General features: G+C 55.7%; 2 protein-coding genes across 3 annotated transcripts in view; one reads left to right on the forward strand and one right to left on the reverse strand.

Annotated features, from left to right (window-relative positions):
• Window positions 1–852: 852 nt before the first annotated feature.
• LOC105514801 (galactoside 2-alpha-L-fucosyltransferase 2-like) overlaps window positions 853–20,400 on the reverse strand; it is a 42,209-nt gene continuing 22,661 nt past the window's right edge. Inside the window, exon 2 of one of the 2 annotated variants that reach the window (XM_011946452.1) lies at window positions 853–2,426. In XM_011946452.1, the coding sequence (XP_011801842.1) occupies window positions 1,402–2,426 (1,025 nt within the window). In that variant the 3' untranslated portion in view covers window positions 853–1,401. Of the gene's footprint in view, window positions 2,808–20,400 lie in introns of those variants that run through there. The other variant, XM_011946451.1, reaches the window with a different exon arrangement.
• The window catches only part of NTN5 (netrin 5), an 11,406-nt gene continuing 587 nt past the window's right edge, over window positions 9,582–20,400 (forward strand). Inside the window, exons 1-7 of the mRNA XM_011946480.1 lie at window positions 9,582–9,671; window positions 11,580–12,230; window positions 17,180–17,368; window positions 17,753–17,902; window positions 18,254–18,307; window positions 18,524–18,604; window positions 20,352–20,397. Of these exons, the coding sequence (XP_011801870.1) occupies window positions 11,600–12,230; window positions 17,180–17,368; window positions 17,753–17,902; window positions 18,254–18,307; window positions 18,524–18,604; window positions 20,352–20,397 (1,151 nt within the window). The 5' untranslated portion in view covers window positions 9,582–9,671; window positions 11,580–11,599. The remainder of the gene's footprint in view (window positions 9,672–11,579; window positions 12,231–17,179; window positions 17,369–17,752; window positions 17,903–18,253; window positions 18,308–18,523; window positions 18,605–20,351; window positions 20,398–20,400) is intronic.

Raw genomic sequence — 20,400 nt, forward strand, 5'->3', positions numbered from 1 at the left:
AAATTAGCCGGGCATGGTGGTGGGTGCCTGTAATCCCAGCTACTCAGGAGGCTGAGGCAGGAGAATCACTTGAACCCAGGAGGTGGAGATTGCAGTGAGCCGAGATTGTGCCACTGCACTCCAGCCTGGGTGACAGAGCGAGACTGTCTCAAAAAAATAACATAAATAAAATCAATACTTGCAGAGTATCTATTACATGCCAGGCACGGTGCTTGGGGCCAGGAAGCCAGCAGAGTACAAAACAGGTAAGAATCTTTGGTGCCCGTACAGAGGGAAAGAGCACAGGTGGGCCCAAGTTAATGGACAAGCTCTGCCTTCTGCAGGCTGGTGACCTGGAGGTGTTATTTAACTCCTCCTCTCCTCCATGAAATGGGGCTGCCACACTCCTGCACTGGTAAGTGCTAAGTGTCTCCTGATACTATTAGTGGGTGTGGTAGGTTCAAGCTGACCACAGACTCCTGGACTTCCTTTCCCTTGAATCTGGGCAGGCTCATGACTGCCTTGACCAGTTTAACATGGTGCAAGTGAAATTGTGTCTGTTTCTGGCCCAGAACTTAAGGTACTAACAACTTTCACTTCTTGCCTTGAGAATGTTCTCTCTGCGCTATCATGTCAAGCTGGAGAGTTCAGCTTTTGTTTTTTGAGACAGGTTCTCACTCTGTCACCTAGGATGGAGTGCCAGTGGTCTGATCACAGCTGGGCTCAAGGGATCCTTCCACCTCAGCCTCCCCAGTAGCTGGGACCACAGGCATGTGCCACCATGCCCAGCTCTCATTTTTTGTAGAGATGGGGTCTCACTATGTTTCCCAGGCTGGTCTTGAACTCCTGGGCTCAAGCAATCCTCCTGCCTTGGCCTCCCAAAGTGCTGGGATTATAGGCGTGAGCCACCACACCCAGCCCTTCCCCCACATTCTTTCATGATAAGGCCCACTAACCCCAAAGCCAAAATTCCTAGTTGCCCAGAAAATCGAGTTCCCCTGTCCTTTAGGGCAGGGATGGCTTTGTCCCAGGACATGAATGCAAAATATCTGGACTCTGTGCTACCAGTGCTGCCAGGAAGGAGAGGGCAAAACTGCATTTCCATTGTAAAGCGATGCCAATGTTTGGCGGCGTGCTGCATACATGTCAGCAGCCGACGCCTCCCACGCGGTCACAAGGCGCTGGCTCTAAGCGAATTTGCTTAGCTCCCACCAGCTGCTACCAGTGTTTAGTTCTGAGGTTTGTGCATTTTGTGGTTGACATACTAAGGCACAGAGGTTGAGTCAATTGTCCAAACTCACTTAGCTATGAAGTAGATAAGCCTGGATCCAAACTGTGTGAGGGACCGTGAGTCCACGCCCAGCACGCCCCACTCACTGCCCCTTGGGTCAGAGGATGAGGGCTAGGCACATGCAGGGCTAGCTAGAGGCCATTCTGTCCAGCCTGTCCAAGGTCAGCTGCAAGGCCTACCCACTGTGGCAGGAAGACCGCTTGCGGCCTAAAGACCATGTTGAAGGGGGAGTTGGGCAGGGTGAAGTTGGCCAGGTAGACGGTGTCCCCACCGGCGAGGTAGGCGGCCCAGACCCCGAAGGTGCCCACAGTGATGATGGTGTGGTTGCACTGTGTGAGCAGCGCGAAGTCCTTGGCAGGTGAGCCCTGGAGGCCATTGCCAGCGAACACCACGTCCCCAAGGGAGCTGTTGATGCTGTCCCGGCACCAGGCCATGTCATCGCTGGTGACCACAAAGACCGGGAGGCGGCAGCGGGACTGGAACCAGTCCAGGGCCCACTGCAGGTAGCCCCGGTCGGCCAGCACCCCCTTCCATACACGCGGCATGACATGGACATAGTCCCCCCGGCGCACATGGACCCCCACGAAGGTCGCCTGCCCTGCCCACTTGGCCTGCAGGCCCCGCAGGAACTTCTGGGCCTCCTCGCGCACGTGGTCGTGCAGGGTGAACTCCTGGAGGATCTCGTGGTGGAGGTGGTGGTAGAAGGTCCAGGAGCAGGGGTAGCCCGTGAGGCGGACATAGCGCCCAGGGATGTGGCGGTACTTCTCCTCCATCCAGTCGTTCAGGTGGTAGTTCTGCCAGGGGATGCTGCTGGCCATGGCACTGTGCAGCACCGGCAGGGTGATTCTGAAGATGGGGGCCAGGGTGCTGTGCATCTGGGCCGGGATGAAGGCGGGCCGCCCGTTCATCTTGGCCAGGGCGTACAGCGTGGCGTACTCACCCATCTGGTTCCCCAGGCGGCCCTTGGAGTTGATAGTGAACAGCCCCTCTCGGGGGAGGTGTCTCGGGGCCAGGACCACATGGGCTGAGTATGCCCAGGGCGTGGGCACCAGAGCCAGGCGCTGGTGGCAGTGAAAGATGGTGGACACCACAAAAATGGCAAAGAGGAAGTAGAAGGTGGAGAAGGAAGGGCAGGTGGCCCAGAATCCCTTGATGGCTGCGGGGAGGAGAGAGGACATGGTCAGGAGGGAGGGTTGGGGGGACAGCAGTCTCTTCACCCACCCCCTGCCGAAGTCATTCATTCACTCAATCCATCCAAGCCTCTGTTCTGAGTGCCACAGTGCATGGGAGGCCTCAGAGCACAGACCCTGGGGTCTTTCCACCTGAGACTGAGTTCCAGCTGGAATTCCCAGGCTTACCAGCACCTTACAACTTACCAGCACCTTACAAAGTCAAGTTACTGCACCTCGCTGAGCACAGTGGCTTGTTCCTGTAATCCTGGCACTTTGGGAGGCTGTGATGGGAGGATCACTTGAGCCCGAGTTCAAGGCCAGCTTGGGCAAAAAGAGTAAGAACCTATCTTTACCAAAAAAAAAAAAAAAAAGGGTTTTAAATTAATCACGCGTGATGGCATGCACCTGTGGTCCCAGCTACTTGTGAGGCTGAGATGGGAGGATTGCTTGAGCCCAGAAGGTTGAGGCTACAGTCAACTGTGATTGTGCCCCTGCACTCCAGCCTAGGAGTGCAGGCTCTCTGTTGAGAGCAAGACCCTGTCTCAAAAACAAGAAGAAGTTACTGAGTCTCTCTGAGTCTGTTTCCTCACCTGTTAAATGCGTATGAGTATACGGAACCATTGGAAAGTGCCAATATTCAACCTGATTTTACCTACACTCACGGCCATTTCTTTTTCTTTCACCCTTTTTTGTTTGTTTGTTTTCTGGCGATGGAGTCTTGCTCTGTCACCCAGGCTGAAGCGCAGTGGCGTGATCTCGGCTCACTGCAACCTCCACCTCCCGGGTTCAAGCGATTCTCCTGCCTCAGCCTCCCGAGTAGCTGGAATTATGTGTACGCACCGCCATGCCTGGCTAATTTTTGTATTTTTAGTAGTGACAGGGTTTCACCATGGTGGCCAGGCTGGTCTCGAACTCTTGACCTTGTGATCCATCCACCTCGGCCTCCCAAAGTGGTGGGATTACAGGCGTGAGCCATTGTGCCCGGACTACTCATGGCCATTTCTATGGTTCTACTTCACAGAACTACCTCATGGGGTTGCACGAAGATTAAATGTGATGATTTTGTAAAGCAGTGCCTTGCACGCAGGAAATGCCTGTACATGTTGGAAAATCAATGCCTGCAGTGGCCAGGCAGGTGCAGTGGCTCACACCTGTAATCCCAGCACTTTGGGAGGCCGAGGCAGACGGATCACCTGAGGTCAGGAGTTTGAGACCAGCCTGGCCAACATGGCAAAACTCCATCTCTACTAAAAATGTAAAAATTAGCCGGGCATGGTGGTGGGTGCCTGTAATCCCAGCTACTCAGGAGGCTGAGGCAGGAGAATCACTTGAACCCAGGAGGTGGAGATTGCAGTGAGCCGAGATTGTGCCACTGCACTCCAGCCTGGGTGACAGAGCGAGACTGTCTCAAAAAAATAACATAAATAAAATCAATACTTGCAGAGTATCTATTACATGCCAGGCACGGTGCTTGGGGCCAGGAAGCCAGCAGAGTACAAAACAGGTAAGAATCTTTGGTGCCCGTACAGAGGGAAAGAGCACAGGTGGGCCCAAGTTAATGGACAAGCTCTGCCTTCTGCAGGCTGGTGACCTGGAGGTGTTATTTAACTCCTCCTCTCCTCCATGAAATGGGGCTGCCACACTCCTGCACTGGTAAGTGCTAAGTGTCTCCTGATACTATTAGTGGGTGTGGTAGGTTCAAGCTGACCACAGACTCCTGGACTTCCTTTCCCTTGAATCTGGGCAGGCTCATGACTGCCTTGACCAGTTTAACATGGTGCAAGTGAAATTGTGTCTGTTTCTGGCCCAGAACTTAAGGTACTAACAACTTTCACTTCTTGCCTTGAGAATGTTCTCTCTGCGCTATCATGTCAAGCTGGAGAGTTCAGCTTTTGTTTTTTGAGACAGGTTCTCACTCTGTCACCTAGGATGGAGTGCCAGTGGTCTGATCACAGCTGGGCTCAAGGGATCCTTCCACCTCAGCCTCCCCAGTAGCTGGGACCACAGGCATGTGCCACCATGCCCAGCTCTCATTTTTTGTAGAGATGGGGTCTCACTATGTTTCCCAGGCTGGTCTTGAACTCCTGGGCTCAAGCAATCCTCCTGCCTTGGCCTCCCAAAGTGCTGGGATTACAGACATGGGCCAGTTTTAGCTTTTGTATGTAGGGCTATGATTATTTATTTATTTATTTTACTTATTTTATTTTTTTGTGATGGAGTTTTTGCTCTGTTGCCCAGGCTGGAGTGCAATGGTGCAATCTCGGCTCATTGCAACCTCTGCCTCCTGGGTTCAAGTGATTCTCCTGCATCAGCCTCCCAAGTAGCTGGGACTACAGGCGCACACCATCATGCCCAGCTAATTTTTGTACTTTTAGTAGAGACAAAGTTTCACCATGTTGGCCAGGCTGGTCTTGAACACTTGACCTCAGGTGATCCACCCACCTCAGCCTCCCAAAGTGCTGAGATTACAGGCGTGAGCCACCACGCCCGGCCAGCTCTTTTTTGGGCAACCACTTTGAGATATAATTCATATACCATACCATTCACCCACTTAAAGTATAATTCATATACCATACTACTCACCCACTTCAAGTGTGCGATTTAATGGCTTTTAGTATATTTACAGAGCTATGCAACCAGCACAATTTTGAGTATTTGCATAATCCCCCACAAAAAAAAACCCACACCCTTTAGCCATCTCCCCACAATCTTCCCTGCCCCTTGTCCCCCCACCAACTAATCTCCTGTCTCTATGAATTTGCCCATTCTCTATTTTCCATGTGACTGTAATCACACACTCCATGGCCTTCTGAGGCTGGCTTCCTCACTTGGCACCGTGTTTTCAAGGTCCATCCACGCTGTAGCACGTGTCACAGCCTCACACCTTTTTTTTTCCTTTTCTTTTCTTTTTTTTTTCTTTTGAGACAGTGTCTCACTCTGTTGCTCAGGCTGGAGTGCAGTGGTGCGATCTCGGCTCACTATAACTTCCACCTCCTGCGTTCAAGTGATTCTCCTGTGTCAGCCTCCCGAGTAGCTGGAACTAACAGGTACAGCCACCACGCCCAGATAACTGCCTCACTCCTTTCAAAGCTGAAAGTCCCATTGTTGGGGTTGACCACAATTTATTCACTCATCAGGTGACAGGCACTGGAGTTGTTTCTAGTTTTCAGCTGTTGTGAATAGTGCTGCCATGAACCTGTGTGCTGGGTCACAGGGTGAACTCTACATTGAATCATTTCGGGAGCTGCCAGGTGGCTTCCCGTTTCTGTTTCCACCAGCAGCACGGGAAGGCCCCATTTCCTGGCCTCGCTCGCCATCGTGTTTGGTTGTGGTAGGTGTGCAGGGCCATCTCACCATGGGGCCCTCGGTCCCGGTCCTCGCAATGGGATGGATGGTCCCTTCTCCGGGGGCTGCTCTTTCCGAGTCTCCTCCAGCTCTCCCCAGGGCTCCCAGAAGGTCCTCTGCTCCCAGCCTCTACCATGTCCTGATCGGCTTTCTCTTTTCCCCTTGTCCACACCTCTGACCAATGTCCTGTTGTTCCCCTGTGGCCACTCCAATGGCTACAACTCAGCAGTCATCCCCTCACCCCTCCCACCCCATTCCTGCTGAAGCTCTGGTTGGCATGGGCTCACCCCCAAAACTTCTGGCTTCTGCCTCACCCCTCCCGGCTCCCCATCTCTCCCTCCACCTGTCCCCTTAAACATCGGGGTCCTGCAGGCCTCCTCAGCTCTCACCCTCCTCAGCTCTCATCCTTCTCTATTCCAGGGCTCCTCACTTAGTTCCTCTGACCCTTTTGAGAAGCCTGAACACTCTGGGCCCTCCTTGAAAGCCTTGTGTGGGTCCCCAACAAGGCCAGCTGGCCTAAGGCCTAAGATAAATGCCTCTGGCACTGCTTTAGTTTCCAAAAAGTGAATTAAATCTGCCCGAGCCCTTTTTCACTGAGCTGGTGAAAACTGTGTCCCAAACATGATCTTGCCACCCATTCAACTCAGGGTCCTGCCCCACAGAGAAGGGGCAGGTCCCAAGGCTAGGGCTGGGGTCAGGGGGGTGCAGGGCTGGGACGGAGCCTGGGCTACTGGCCAAGAGAAACCAGCTCAGGACAAGGGTGCTCCCCCGCGGGGTCCATCTTCATGTTGTGTGATTCGTGCAGTTGCGTTGAGACAGGCCCCACACTTGCTTTAATGATCTGGCGTCGCCATCTTAAAGTCCTTCATCAAATCTAAACAAGGGATCGTGTGTCTGCATTTTGCCTCAGGCCCTGCAAATCAAGCAGTGGGTACCGCGGCTGCCGTGGCGTTTCCTGGAGTCTCAGGTGCTCCCTCTTGTGGCTGTTCTCAGCCTACACAACCAGAAAGCCATAGAAAAGCACCCGCGGAGGCCGAGGCTGCGAGGGTGCTGGCAGGCCAGGCCCATCTCGGGGCTTGCTGTCCTGGCCCACGATTCCTTGTCCTCAGTGGGAGGGGCAAACGCCAACCTGTCCTGAACTCATCTGGGACAACCCTGGCTTGGAGGAGGGTCATGTGGCTATTTGCAGACTTTACTTCTCTTACTGTGAACACCCATGTGCTTTGCTGCCTAAAACAACATGTTTGACAATGTGATGCAGCCCAGACCTGCCATGGGTGCCATGTCACATACAGACTACACGTCCGACAATGGGGCCAGAACGCAGAAGGTTCTGGAACATGACTGTCCCAGAGAGCTAAGAACCAGTAGGCATGTCAGCTCATTTAGTCTGCACGACCCCCTCTGCCCACCATGAGGAAGGTCCATTCTTTCATCCTCATTTAACAGATGAGGAAACTAAGGCACAGAGAGGTTAAGGAGCTTGTTCTTGGTCACACAGCTAGGACAGAGGTGGATTTGAACCCAGGCAGTGTGGCTGGAGTTACCATCCCGGCCTTTTTGAACACGTCCAGGGAGGGCAGGCCCTACCCAGCCACACTCTGCCCAGTAACTCCTGAGGTGTGACCTGCCCTGCCTCGTGGGGCCTCTGTTATGCCTGGGTCACCGAGGCAGGGGTTGGAGGTCTGTGCGAGCCCAGCACTGGGGGTCTCTCTGGGTTGAACCCACCTCAGAGCTGTGCCTTGGGCAGGCCCGGCCTTCTGTGGAAGCTGAGGGTGAAGGTCTCCAGCCCTTAAAGAACTCTCCCTGACAAAAAAAAACAGTCTCCTTCCCAGCTTGGGGCACTATTTGCTTGGCTCTGGCAACTCTGTCTCTTCTTCCCCGCCTGTCCCCAGGTACCCGCAGGGGCACAGATCAACTCAGGCAGCTCAGGCTGCAAGGAACAAAAGCGTCCCTCCAGGAGCCGGAGCTTAAAGAGACTTCGCCCAGGTGGGGAGGAAGACGAAGCAAGACCTGAACCTTCTTCCTCAGTTTTCTGTGGCAGCAAAGCTGGGTTCTGTGCTGGCCGTGGCCTCAGCAGAAACGCCCTCCACGTCACCCCACTTACATCTGCAACCCCTCGGCCCCTGTGGCCACTTTCCCACTTGCTTTGCTCCAAGGCACTTGGCACCTTCCAACAATCTAGAGCAGGGAAGGACCTGCACTGCTGGGGTCTCCCCCTCCCTCTCCGGACGCTGAGCCTGACGATGCCGGGGTCTGTGTTCCGAGTGCACACCCCGGGCAAAGTCCCATACCGGGAGAGCTCAGGCAGGGTCAGTGGAGGGACCCACACCTGAATCCCGAAGTTCCACTCTGACTCGCACAGCCTGGGCCCCCGGTTCTGACACGCCCCCTCTGATATGGAGGCATCTCAGCCCCATTCAGTCCTCCTGCAGCTAATGCCCCTCCCACCTTTCGGAGTGACTCCCTTCTTTCAAATTCGATGTCCCCGTCCCGCTCCTGCCGAATCTGGCCCCCTCCAACGTGGTACCTAAGGGTCCAGAATCAAGGGTTGCCTTGGCTGTGCCCTCGCACCCCCTGGGGCAGGCCTGGGGCAGTGGGTCCCAAGCCTGTCAGGATTGGGCCCACACTACGGCACGATAAACGCTGGGGCCACCCAGGGCAGCAGGTGCCGTTCCCCAACCCCACGAGGCCCTTGCTTTTCTCAGCGGGAAGTGACAGAAAACATTATCTTTTTTTTTTGAGACGGAGTCTGGCTCTGTCGCCCAGACTCGAGTGCAGTGGCCAGATCTCAGCTCACTGCAAGCTCCACCTCCCAGGTTCACGCCATTCTCCTGCCTCAGCCTCCCGAGTAGCTGGGACTACAGGCGCCCGCCACCTCGCCTGGCTAATTTTTTTGTATTTTTTAGTAGAGACGGGGTTTTAGCCAGGATGGTCTCGATCTCCTGACCTTGTGATCCGCCCGTCTCGGCCTCCCAAAGTGCTGGGATTACAGGCTTGAGCCACCGCGCCCGGCCTGAAAACATTATTTTTCTAGTCAACCCATTGGGAGATGGAATACAATAGACACCAACATTTGCATGAAAATGTTACGATGAAAGCACTGAGGCCTCACAGGACACCGGCACTGGGGAGGTGCTTTTGAGCACCCCGGGAGTCCCCACCTTCTCCCTCAGCTGCAGGAGAAACAGGGGCCCAGGTGTTCTCAGCTCCTTTGTCACCTTCCTGCCATCTTAGAAAGTGACTGAGGTCTTTTGAATTCCAGGGGCCGGTCTGAACCTTCCAAGAGCACAGATTTTTACGGCTTGAAAATGACTGACCTTAAGGCTCAGTGAACCCACAGCTGACCAAAGGTTCCAGAGGGGGAGGAGGAGGGGCTGGCTTGGGGTCACACAGCCAGAGGCAGGGGCTGAGCAAAGTTCCCAACAGCGACTATCTCCCAAAGGTCAGCCCCTGCCGGATTGGCCACCACAAGGCGGGGCTGAGCCAGTGGGCAGGGGTGGAGTGGGATGGAGCGGGAACCCCGACTGGCGGCCTCCCGTCCTACCTGCGGTGAGCCTCCTAGGCCAGGCTGCTCGGGGCTGTCCTGCTGCTGGACCGCCAGGGGCAACGGCGCTCACGTCCCACGCCGTTGCGGGTGGCCTGGCTGGCAGGGGTCCCTGTGGGGATAGCGTGGCTGCGGTTGGTGAGGGGATTGGGGCGGGAGGGGGGTGGCGGTGTTAGATTCTGCGGGCTCTGCTCTGAGCCCCCGCCCAGCCCAGAAACCCCACTAGCCTGGGACCTGAGAACAGCCACGCCACTCCCTCCTGAGAGCCCACCGCGCCACAGCTTGGAGGAAGAGCCTGCGGGGAACTGGCTGCGGGACGCTCTCTTCTTGAGTGCAGGTTTGGCCAATGTGGGGGCCTCAGGGCTCGGGTAGGGGTTGCATGCCAAGAGCCAGGGAAAGGAAGCCTGGGTCCCAGATGGACCCCACGCCGCCCAGGCAGGCCTCCTGTGGATCTGCTGGGAGCAAGGCTGGACTCTGTTTCTTAAAGGGGGTATGGGCTCTCTGTGGGCCATGACTGGTTTCTGGATCCCCCAGGAACACTAGGGAACTACATCCTGGTTCCTCAAGGTGCTAAGGGCCAGAGAGTGCCACCCCCTGAACTATCCAGCAAGAGAGAAAGGGGACATGGGGGGCTGATCCTTAACAGGATGCCGCTGAGGGCCAGGTGGGCGGCCGTCACCCGAGTGGGTGCAAAATGGCGCCAGGCTCCTTGGGAGGGCAGACGGTGAGGCCTGTCATCTGGGGCCAGGGGAGGCAGCGTCTGCATGTGGCCAACAGCAGTGGGGACATGGGCTGTGAGGCCAGGCTGGGGCAGGTGTGGCCTACCCCTACCCCCACAGTGCCCTAGAGATGCCCAGCCCAAGGGCATGCCTGGGTGCAGATTCAGAGCCAAGGGCCTGGAAAGGCTCCGAGGCCCCCAGTCCACAGGGAGCTCCTCACAGGCTGCTGGCCCTGGAAGGGGAAAGTGGGGGCATTTCAGAGTCCAGTCCTTCCTGGCTCCTGCCATTCCTGGGGTCTGGGCTTCTGCCCCCACGGGCTCCCTGGCTTCTGGCACCCCACCCTGTCACAGCTCCTGCTTTCCTGCCTCTCTCTTCCTCATTACCCACCACCCCCAACACCTGTTCCCCCATCTGCTCTGGGGAACTCTGGATGGGTGGAGAAGGCAGAGACTTTGGTCTCCAGGCCGTGAGGCCCAGGACAGAGGGCGGGGGCTGAGGTGAGCAGAAAGTCCCAGACCTCTAACTTCCGGTCCCCACAACCCTGAGTTCTGAAGGGAACCCAGGTGTCTGCTTCCCCTGACCCCATGGGGATCCCATTGTCCCACTCCCAAGCCCCAGATCCACCCAGGTTCCAGCTCCCAGCGTCCCTTTCCTCAGCTCAGCTCTCTGGGCTTTGCACTCGGGTGGGAAAGGGTTAAGGGTGGGGCACTGGGGGTGGGTGGGTGGCAGAGGCCGGGTTGTTTGGTGATAATCCCCTTCCGTGCCCAGGGTGTGGAAAACAAGGTTAGGGCCCCATGTGGGAAAGGCCATGGCTCTGATCCCCGCAAGCCTGGGCCTCGGTCTCTCACTTCTGATCCCCCCCCAGGCAACCCTAGCCTGTCCCCTTCCCTCCCCTCCCCAGGGCCTGCTGGGCTGGGTGTCTCTGAGACCACCTGCCTGCCTATCCCAGCCCCCAGGCTGTCCGAGCCTCAGTCTCCCGGCTCCCTGTGGCCTCTGGGTGCCTGGCCTCTGTCTCGGCCTCTCGGCCTCCTGTCTGTTCCTCTGTCTTTGCAGCAACTTCTGTGCTGAGCCCCTCCCCCGGGCTGGCTATCCTCTCTCTGCCTCTGTCCTGTCCTCTATTTCTTTGTGACTGAGTCTTCATCTATCCCCAAGCCCCCTCTCCTGCCCAGCCCTGCTTTCTCCGTGTCCCTCTCTAGGTTTCCACGTCTGCTGGCCTTGGCCAGCCCCTCTGCTCCAGCCGCTCACCGCTCCCCAGGGCCCCCTGCCCCTCGACACTGACGGATAACTCTGGGGTGTTAAGCTACGGATTAGTTCAGGCAAAATTCTCGATTTTGTCTGCGTTCTTTCCCCTTTGGGTTATGTAAACAGTAATTCTCCCCAGATGGAACTATTTTCCTCGCTTCCATGCAGCGGGGGACTGGGCCTGGACGGGTTGGGGGTGGAATGCTCTGGTTCCACAGGACGCCTCCAGGAGGGGTAGAGGCTGCGGCTGAGGTCCCCAGCCCAGCCACCTCTCTTCCCTCCAGGTGCTGGCTCTGCTGTGACCATGCCCGTGACCTTTGCCCTCCTGCTCCTCCTGGGCCAGGCCACTGCGGACCCATGCTACGATCCACAGGGCCGCCCCCAATTCTGCCTCCCACCAGTGACACAGCTGGCTGCCGTGGCGGCCTCCTGCCCTCAGGCCTGTGCCCTGTCCCCAGGAAACCACCTTGGCCCCGGGGAAACCTGCAATGGCAGCCTGACCTTGGCCCTGGGTGGCTCCTTCCTCCTGACATCTGTCAGCCTGCGCTTCTGCACCCCAGGACCCCCAGCCCTCATCCTGTCTGCTGCCTGGGCCTCAGGGGGTCCTTGGAGGCTGCTGTGGCACAGACCAGCCTGGCCTGGGGCCTTGGGGGGCCCTGAAAGGGTGACCTTCCACTCCACACCAGATCCTAAGGCCACTGTGGTGGCCAGCCACCTCCGCGTAGAGTTCGGGGGCCAGGCCGGGCTGGCGGCAGCTGGGCTGAGAGGCCGCTGCCAGTGCCATGGCCATGCTGCCCGCTGTGCTGCCCGTGCCCGGCCCCCCCGCTGCCACTGTCGCCACCATACCACTGGCCTGGGGTGCGAGAGCTGCCGGCCGTCCCATCGAGATTGGCCCTGGCGGCCTGCTACACCCCGGCACCCCCACCCTTGCCTACGTGAGTCCTGCGCCCCGTACTCTCCCTGCCTTTGCCTGCCTGCCACTGGGTCCTTTGTCCCTACGGAAGCAGGATGTTCCCTTCCCTCCCTGGAACTGGGTGCTCCTTGCCTCTCACCCCAGTCTCAGACTCGGTAGTCTCTGTACCTCCTCCCTGCAGCCAGTCCTGTATCTCAGCCACACATGGGCCTGTCTGCTCATGAGGGGCTCAGCCTCTTCTCAACACTCATCAGCCTGTGATAATGGTGATGATGATGATGGTGGTGATGGTGGTAATGGCGATGATGATGGTGATGACAATGGTGGTGATAATGGTGATGGTGGTAGTGATGATAGTGGTGGTGGTGATGATGGTGGTGGTGATGGTGGTGGTGATGATGATGATGGTGGTGGTGGTGGTGGTGATGGTGGTGGTGATGATGGTGGTGATGGTGGTGGTGATGATGATGATGGTGATGGTGGTGATGGTGATGGTGGTGGTGGTGTGATGGTGATGATGGTGATGGTGATGATGGTGATGGTGGTAGTGATGGTGATGATGGTGGTGGTGATGATGGCAATAGTGGTGATTATGGTGGTGGTGATGATGATGATATAATAACCATTTTCGGCACCCATCCCAGGGCCTGGCTGGATGCAGGTACCTAGGTAATATTTATTGAACAGTTGTAGGGGAACAGGGCAGCTGGATGGTACCTGACTCCTCAAACCAACCACAAGGGGAAAGTATTCAGTCATTAAACACATATTTATCAATCACCTACTGTGTGCCAGGCAGGGACTGTCATCAGGCCCATTTTACAGATGAGGAGACTCAGGGCTAGAGTTCAGAAGTCCCCTGCACAAGGACACACAGTGGCTGCATGTGGCAGGGCCAGGATCTGAGCTCAGGAAGCCAAGTTCTGGGGTCTCAGCCCATCCCTGCCAAGCTCCTGCCGGGTACTGTCACACCAGGTGCTCTAGGGTGGCAGACAGGAGGTAACAGACAGGAGCATGGCCTTGGTGGCCTGGCAGTCAGACTATTTGAGCTTGAATCCCGGCTCCTCTGCTTACCCGCTGTGAGAGCTTGGGCAAGTGACCTAACCTTTCAGTGCCTCAGTTTCCTCCACCATAGAGTGGGAATAGTAACAGCACATCCTTTACAGGCTGTAGTGAAAATTAAATACATTAATATACATAAAGCCTTTAAATAAAGCCCAATGTGCTACCTGGCAGAAAGAAACGGCTTCCTGAGCACCAGCCAAAGTCACCACTCCCCAGCTGAGAAGGTAAGGCTCAAAGAGAGGTCACCTGCCCTAAGTCTCATTGCCAGCAAGGGATTGAACCCAGGGAGCCCTGAGTTCCTAGATGCTGCAACGATCCACTGCTCTATCCAGCTAGACAGGTGCCCCCCAGGAATGTCCCGTGAGATGTCCTCTTTCCTGAAGGTGCTTCCAGACCGGGCCTTCCCTACCTCTCTCCAGCAGCCCCTCCTCAGAGACAGCCTGTGTCAGTTCCTTCTGGCACTGACCCCCTCCCTCCTCCAGCCTGAGACACTCAGTAGAGGGTCTGAGGTCCTGGGAGCTAACTCTACCAACAGACACAGATACACACACGTGTACAAGTGTACCCTGGCCTTCCCTCTCCATCTCCCATGCTCTTTGCCTCCCGGCCCTCTATTTCTTTGTTTTTTCTTTTGAGACGGAGTCTTACTGTCACCCAGGCTGGAGTGCAGTGGTGTCATCTCAGCTCACTGTAACCTTCGCCTCTGGGGTTCAAGCCATTCTCCTGTCTCAGCCTCCTGAGTAGCTGGGATTACAGGTGCACACCACCACGCCTAGCTAATTTTGTATTTCTAGTAGAGATGAGGTTTCGCTATGGTGGCCAGGCTGTTCTCGAACTCCTGACCTCAGGTGATCCACCAGCCTCAGCCTCCCAAAATGCTGGGATTACAGGCGTGAGCCACTGTGCCTGGCCTCCACCCCTTTATTTCTTCATACATGAAGATCACATGGGCTAACTTACAGACCATCCCATTCTTTGGCCAAATCTTTTACCTAAGCAAGGGAGTGAGGGGTGAGACTCACCTGGCCTGAGGATGAGGCGGCCTTCATCCTGGGCCTGGACAGGGACTGGGCGCTGGGGAGGCTGTCCTCCTGAGGATCACCACATTCTCCCAGACTGAGCAGGGCAGTGCCCTCCAAACCCGGGTAAGAGACTGACAATGCTGTGGTGGAGAAAGGTCAGGGTGGCCAGGTGAGACTAATGCCTGCGGCAAGCTGTGGGCTTCACAGACATCCTAGTCTGCATCGCCCCTCCCTCATCTCAGTTTTCTACAGGGGAAGTGAGGTGAAGCAATTACCCTTGGGTCAGAAAGAATCCAAAGCCTGACTCAACCCACTGAGCATCTGAATACCTTTGCTACCTCGAATGCCCACAAAAGCCCTGGGAGGGAGGGATCTGGATTCTCTCTAGACAGGGAGAAAAGAGAGGCTGGGAGAGGGCGAGTTGTTTTCCCAAGAACACGCAGCTGTCTGAGCTCCCTGATCATCCCGCGACTCTTCCGGGCTCCCAGGGACCTGCCAGTCCGGGGCTTTCAAACTTCTTGGAGTCAATACACCCTGTCCAAGTCTCTTCAAAGAGTGTCCATGAACCTGAGCACCATAATGAGTCCCCATCTTTACAAAAAAAAAAAAAATTTTTTTTAAGTAGTCTGGTGTGGTGGTACACGCCTGTGGACCCAGCTACTGAGGAGGCTGAGATGGGAAGATCCCTTGAGCCCAGGAGTTGGAGGCTGCAGTGAGCTATGATTGCGCCACTGCACTCCAGCCTTGGCGAGAGTGAGACCCTGTCTCAAAAAAAAAGTGGTCTATGAACCCCCTGCATCAGCATCTCACTCTGCAGTGCTTGCTGGAAATCAGATTCCTAGGCCCATCAGAAAGCCTAGGGATGAGTCCTGCAATCTGGCTTTTGTTGTTGTTGTTTTGGGTTTTTGCTTTTGTTGTTTGTTGTTTTGAGACCTTTTGCAACAGGTCTCACTCTGTTGCCCAGGCTGGAGGGCAGTGGTGCAATCATAACTCACTGCAGCCTCCAACTCCCGGGCTCAAGTGATCCTCCCACTTCAGTCTCTAGAGTAGCTGGGACTTACTGGTATGGGCCACTATGTCCTGCCAATGTGTTTTTAATAAAAACGACAACAGGCCGGGCGCGGTGGCTCAAGCCTGTAATCCCAGCACTTTGAGAGGCCGAGACGGGCGGATCACGAGGTCAGGAGATCGAGACCATCATGGCTAACACGGTGAAACCCCGTCTCTACTAAAAATACAAAAAACTAGCCGGGCGAGGTGGCGGGCGCCTGTAGTCCCAGCTACTCGGGAGGCTGAGGCAGGAGAATGGCGTAAACCCGGGAGGCAGAGCTTGCAGTGAGCAGAGATCCGGCCACTGCACTCCAGCCTGGGCGACAGAGCGAGACTCCGTCTCAAAAAAAAAAAAAAAAAAAGAATGGCGTAAACCCGGGAGGCAGAGCTTGCGGTGAGCTGAGATCCGGCCACTGCACTCCAGCCTGGGCGACAGAGCGAGACTCCGTCTCAAAAAAAAAAAAAAAACGACAACAAAGCATTTCCCTGGTAATTCTGACAAGTAGTAAGGTTTGAGAGCCACCTTAAAAAACCTGACAAACGCTCCCAGGATAATGCATATTTATTATTATTTAGCATAATCCTCATGTGAGGATTACTGGAGCGAGCTAAGAGCTCAGACTCTCAAGCTAGAAGACCTGTGTTTAAGTCCTGCCTTCAACTACCCACTAGCTGTACCTCTCTGTGCCTCAGCTTTCTCCCTCTGTAAAATGGGGGTGATAATAGTGCCAGCCTCACAGAGCCCTTGTGGAGATGAAATACATCAAACACTTAGCACAGGGTGCCCTGCACATGGGAACGCTAGACAGCCAAGTAATTGCTCTCCGCCAGGCCTGGGCTAAGCACTTTCTATCCACTTCATTTCATTTAAGCCTCATGAAGTACACATTATAAATGCCATTTCACAGCCAATTGAATTACAGAAGGGAGAAATCACTTGCTCAGGGAATATAGTCAGAGAGACAGACAAAGCTAACAGGGTCTGATTCCACAGGCCATAGCCCACTCTTTTTGTTTTTTGTTTGTTTTTTTGAGATGGAGTCTTGCTCTGTCGCCAGACTGGAGGGCAGTGGCGCGATCTTGGCTCACTGCAACCTCCACCTCCCGGGTTCAGGAGATTCTCCTGCCTCGGCCTCCCGAGTAGCTGGGACTACAGACACAAGCCACCACAGCCAGCTAATTTTTATATTTTTAGTAGAGATGGGTTTCTGCCATGTTGGCCATGTGGGTCTCGAACTCCTGACCTCAGGTGATCCACCCACCTTGGCCTCCCAAAGTGCTGGGATTACAGGCATGAGCCACTGCACCCGGCCTACCCATTTAAAAGATGAGGGGCCAGGCACAGTGGCTCATGCCTGTAATCCCAGAACTCTGGGAGGCCGAAGCAGGTGGATCATGAGGTCAGGAGATCAAGATCATCCTGGCTAACATGGTGAAACCCCATCTCTACTAAAAACACACACACACACACACACAAATTAGCCAGGTGTGGTGGCATGCACCTGTAGTTCCAGCTACTTGGGAGGCTGAGGCAGGAGAATCACTTGAACCTGGGAGGTGGATGTTGCAGTGAGCCGAGGTCGCGCCACTGCACTCCAGCCTGGGTGACACAGCAAGACTCCGTCTCAAAAAAATAAACAAAATAAATAAATAAATAAAAAGATGAGAATGGAGATGTCCTGGGAACCAGGCTTAGCTAGAGAGACCCAGGCATTCTCTTCTACCTTGGACACTCACTGCTTCCTTTCATGAGGGCAGGGCCATGGGAAGAAAGCTGGGGACTGGGGAGCAGCACACCTGGCCCTGATGCGCCCCCACCCCATCTTGCTCCTAGCCTGCTCCTGTAACCAGCACGCCCGACGCTGCCGGTTCAACTCTGAGCTGTTCAGGCTGTCGGGCGGCCGGAGTGGGGGTGTTTGTGAGCGGTGCCGCCACCACACAGCCGGGCGGCACTGCCACTACTGCCAACCAGGGTTCTGGAGGGACCCTAGCCAGCCTATGTCCAGCCGCAGGGCCTGCAGGGGTGAGTGTGGCCTGTAGACAGACGTGGGGGGAACAGAGGCGGGGCTAGACTCCTGGGGCTGAGGGAGGAGGGGCTAGGGGCTGAGACTGAGGGAGGAGGGGCTGGGCCTAGACTCCTGGGTCTGAGAGAGCAGGGGCTGGGGGCCTGGACTCCTGGGTCTGAGGAAGGAGGGGCTGGGGACCTGGACTCTGGGCCTGAGGGAGGAGGGGCTGGGGGCCTGGACTCCTGAGTCTGAGGGAGGAGGGGCTGGGGACCTGGACTCCTGCGGTTGAGGATAGAGGGACTGGGCCTGGACTCCCCAGGCCGAGGGAGGAGACACTGTGGAATTAGGAGGGACATCTGGGGCCCCGATACCCCATGCCCCCAGCTCCTCTGCTCATGTAGCCTGCCAGTGCCACCCTATCGGGGCAACAGGAGGAACCTGCAACCAGACCAGTGGGCAGTGCACCTGCAAGTTAGGGGTCACAGGCCTGACCTGCAACCGCTGTGGCCCTGGCTACCAGCAGAGCCGCTCCCCCAGGATGCCCTGCCAGCGTGAGTCTTGAGGGACCAGGCCACAAGCCTGAGTAGAGCGGGAAGGAGACATCCCAGGTCTCCAGTGAGCAGCTGCAGTGAGGGCTGGGGCCTTGGGAATTGAGAGCCCAAGGCTGGAGGCTGGACTCCAGGCCCTCGGATAAGCAGGGACTGAAATTTTGGACTCTAGAGGAAAAGGAGGCTTGGGGCCTGGACGCCTGTGTCCCAGGAGAGGAAGGCAAGGGATGCTTACACTCTTGAGTCCTAAAGGAATAAACACTTAAAGAGTTTCAGTGCCTGGATTCCAGGGGCAGGGGTGGGGGGATCCTGGGGGAAATGACTAAGAGGTTAATTTCTCCTTTGGTCTCACAGGAATTCCAGAAGCAACAACCACCCTTGCCACTACTCCTGGTGCTTACAGCTCTGGTAAGACAGTGTGGCATGGAGGTCCCTGAGTGGCAAGTGGGACTGGGGATGGGCTGACTGGGTCCCCAGATGGGGATACATGGGTCACCCATTGAGCCCAGTCCCAAAGGTCTGGGTGCCCCAGCTGGCCATCAAGATGGAATGGAGGGATGGGCAGGGCAGGAGGCTGTGATCCAGGCCCCAGGAGCCCACTGCAAACAGCCTGACCCTCCCCAGATCCTCAGTGTCAAAACTACTGCAATATGTCGGACACCAGAGTATATATGAGCCTTCGGAGGTACTGCCAGCAGGACTATGGTGAGTACTGGGGAAGCAAGACAGCTGAAGGCTACACAGCTGGTTCTGATGACTGCTTCTAAGCCACCCCCTTTCTGGCCTTCCACTTTCTCATCTTAAATGGCAAGAAGCGTTGGATTCCAAAGGGCCCCTTCCTGATCTAGAAATTGATGGGGCAGAAGACAAATGGGGAGAGGGAGTGAGCATTCACTACCTTCCTGTGTCTCCTCTTTCTTTTTTTTTTTTTTTTTTAGAAAGAGTCTCGCTCTGTCACCCAGGCTGGAGTGCAGTGGCTGGATCTCAGCTCACTGCAAGCTCCGCCTCCTGGGTTTACGCCATTCTCCTGCCTCAGCCTCCTGAGTAGCTGGGACTACAGGCGCCCGCCATGTTGCCCAGCTAGTTTTTTGTATTTTTAGTAGAGACAGGGTTTCACCATGTTAGCCAGGATGGTCTCGATCTCCTGACCTCGTGATCCGCCCGTCTCGGCCTCCCAAAGTGCTGGGATTACAGGCTTGAGCCACTGCGCCCGGCCCTGTGTCTCCTCTTTCACCATGTTCTTGGGCTTGCAGAGTTTCATCATCCCCTTCAGCCTGACATCTCTGAGGGATAGAAGAGATAGGGGAACTAGTTGAGTAGAATGAGCTCTTGCCCTGTCTACCCTATCTCAGAGACCCTTTCTGCTTCCCTTCATGGTCCCAGATATTTGAACCTTATTTCCAATCCCCATAAAGACTTATCCCACAGTTCCCTAATCCCCAGTCCGCACCTGCTCCATGACCCTGGGGTCTATGACCTCAGGCTATTCAGCTCTCTTAAGACACTCGGGAGTTCGGCCCAGCCAACAAATCTAGACCAACGCCAGCTACTTCTCTCAATGTATAGGACTGCAGACTTCTTCTCCCTCAGGATCCTCATCTGGTCACTAGTGTTCTAGGCCTTCAAAGGTGGAAAGCCTTTCCCCACCTTCCACAGGGATCTCCTGCCCTGCAGACCCAGCTGGCTAGTCAGAGTCCCACCCAGCCTCTCAGAAAGCACATTTCTCTGGCCGGGCACGGTGGCTCACGCCAATAATCCCAGCACTTTATGGGGGCCGAGGTGGGCAGATCACCTGAGGTCAGAAGTTCGAGACCAGCCTGGCCAACATGGTGAAACTCCGTCTCCACTAAAAATACAAAAATTAGCTGGGCGCGGTGCCAGGATCCTGTAAACCCAGCTACTCAGGAAGCTGAGGCACAAGAATCACTTCAACTCAGGAGCTGGAGGCTGCAGTTAGTTGAGATCACACAACTGCACTCCAGACTGGGCGATATAGTAAGATTCCGTCTCAAAAAAAAAAAAATTATGTTTTTCTGAATCACTATCAGTATGACCTCAGCCCTCACATTCCAAGGACCAATCTCTTTCTTCTGGTCCTCCAAATTTATCCCAGAGTCCCTCCCCCGGCAATGTGACCCCTCCTTCCCAAGAATTCCACCATTGATACCTTCTGACCCCACCGTATTCGAGACCCTGGACTTGCGTCTTCTGCCCTGTCCCCAGCACCACCTACTGTAGTTTAACTCCTTGTCTCAAAGGTGTTTCCTCCAGCGGGCCCCACCCCTCACGATTTAGGGTCAAACTCTCAAAAGTTCAAGGTTTCTCTCCCCACTGCGATACCAGAAGCTCACCCACCGATCTCGGGCTCCTGCCCACTGTGACTGACCCCACGGGACCCCGAGGTACCCTGGAAGCTCCCCATGACCTGGGCTGACATCTCCCCTCCCCACAGTTCTTCGGGCGCAGGTGCTAGCGTCTGAGGCGGCGGGCCCGGCATGGCG

The sequence above is a fragment of the Colobus angolensis genome, unplaced genomic scaffold, assembly GCF_000951035.1.
Source record: "Colobus angolensis palliatus isolate OR3802 unplaced genomic scaffold, Cang.pa_1.0 Scaffold25, whole genome shotgun sequence".
In the NCBI taxonomy this organism is placed as follows: Eukaryota; Metazoa; Chordata; class Mammalia; order Primates; family Cercopithecidae; genus Colobus; species Colobus angolensis.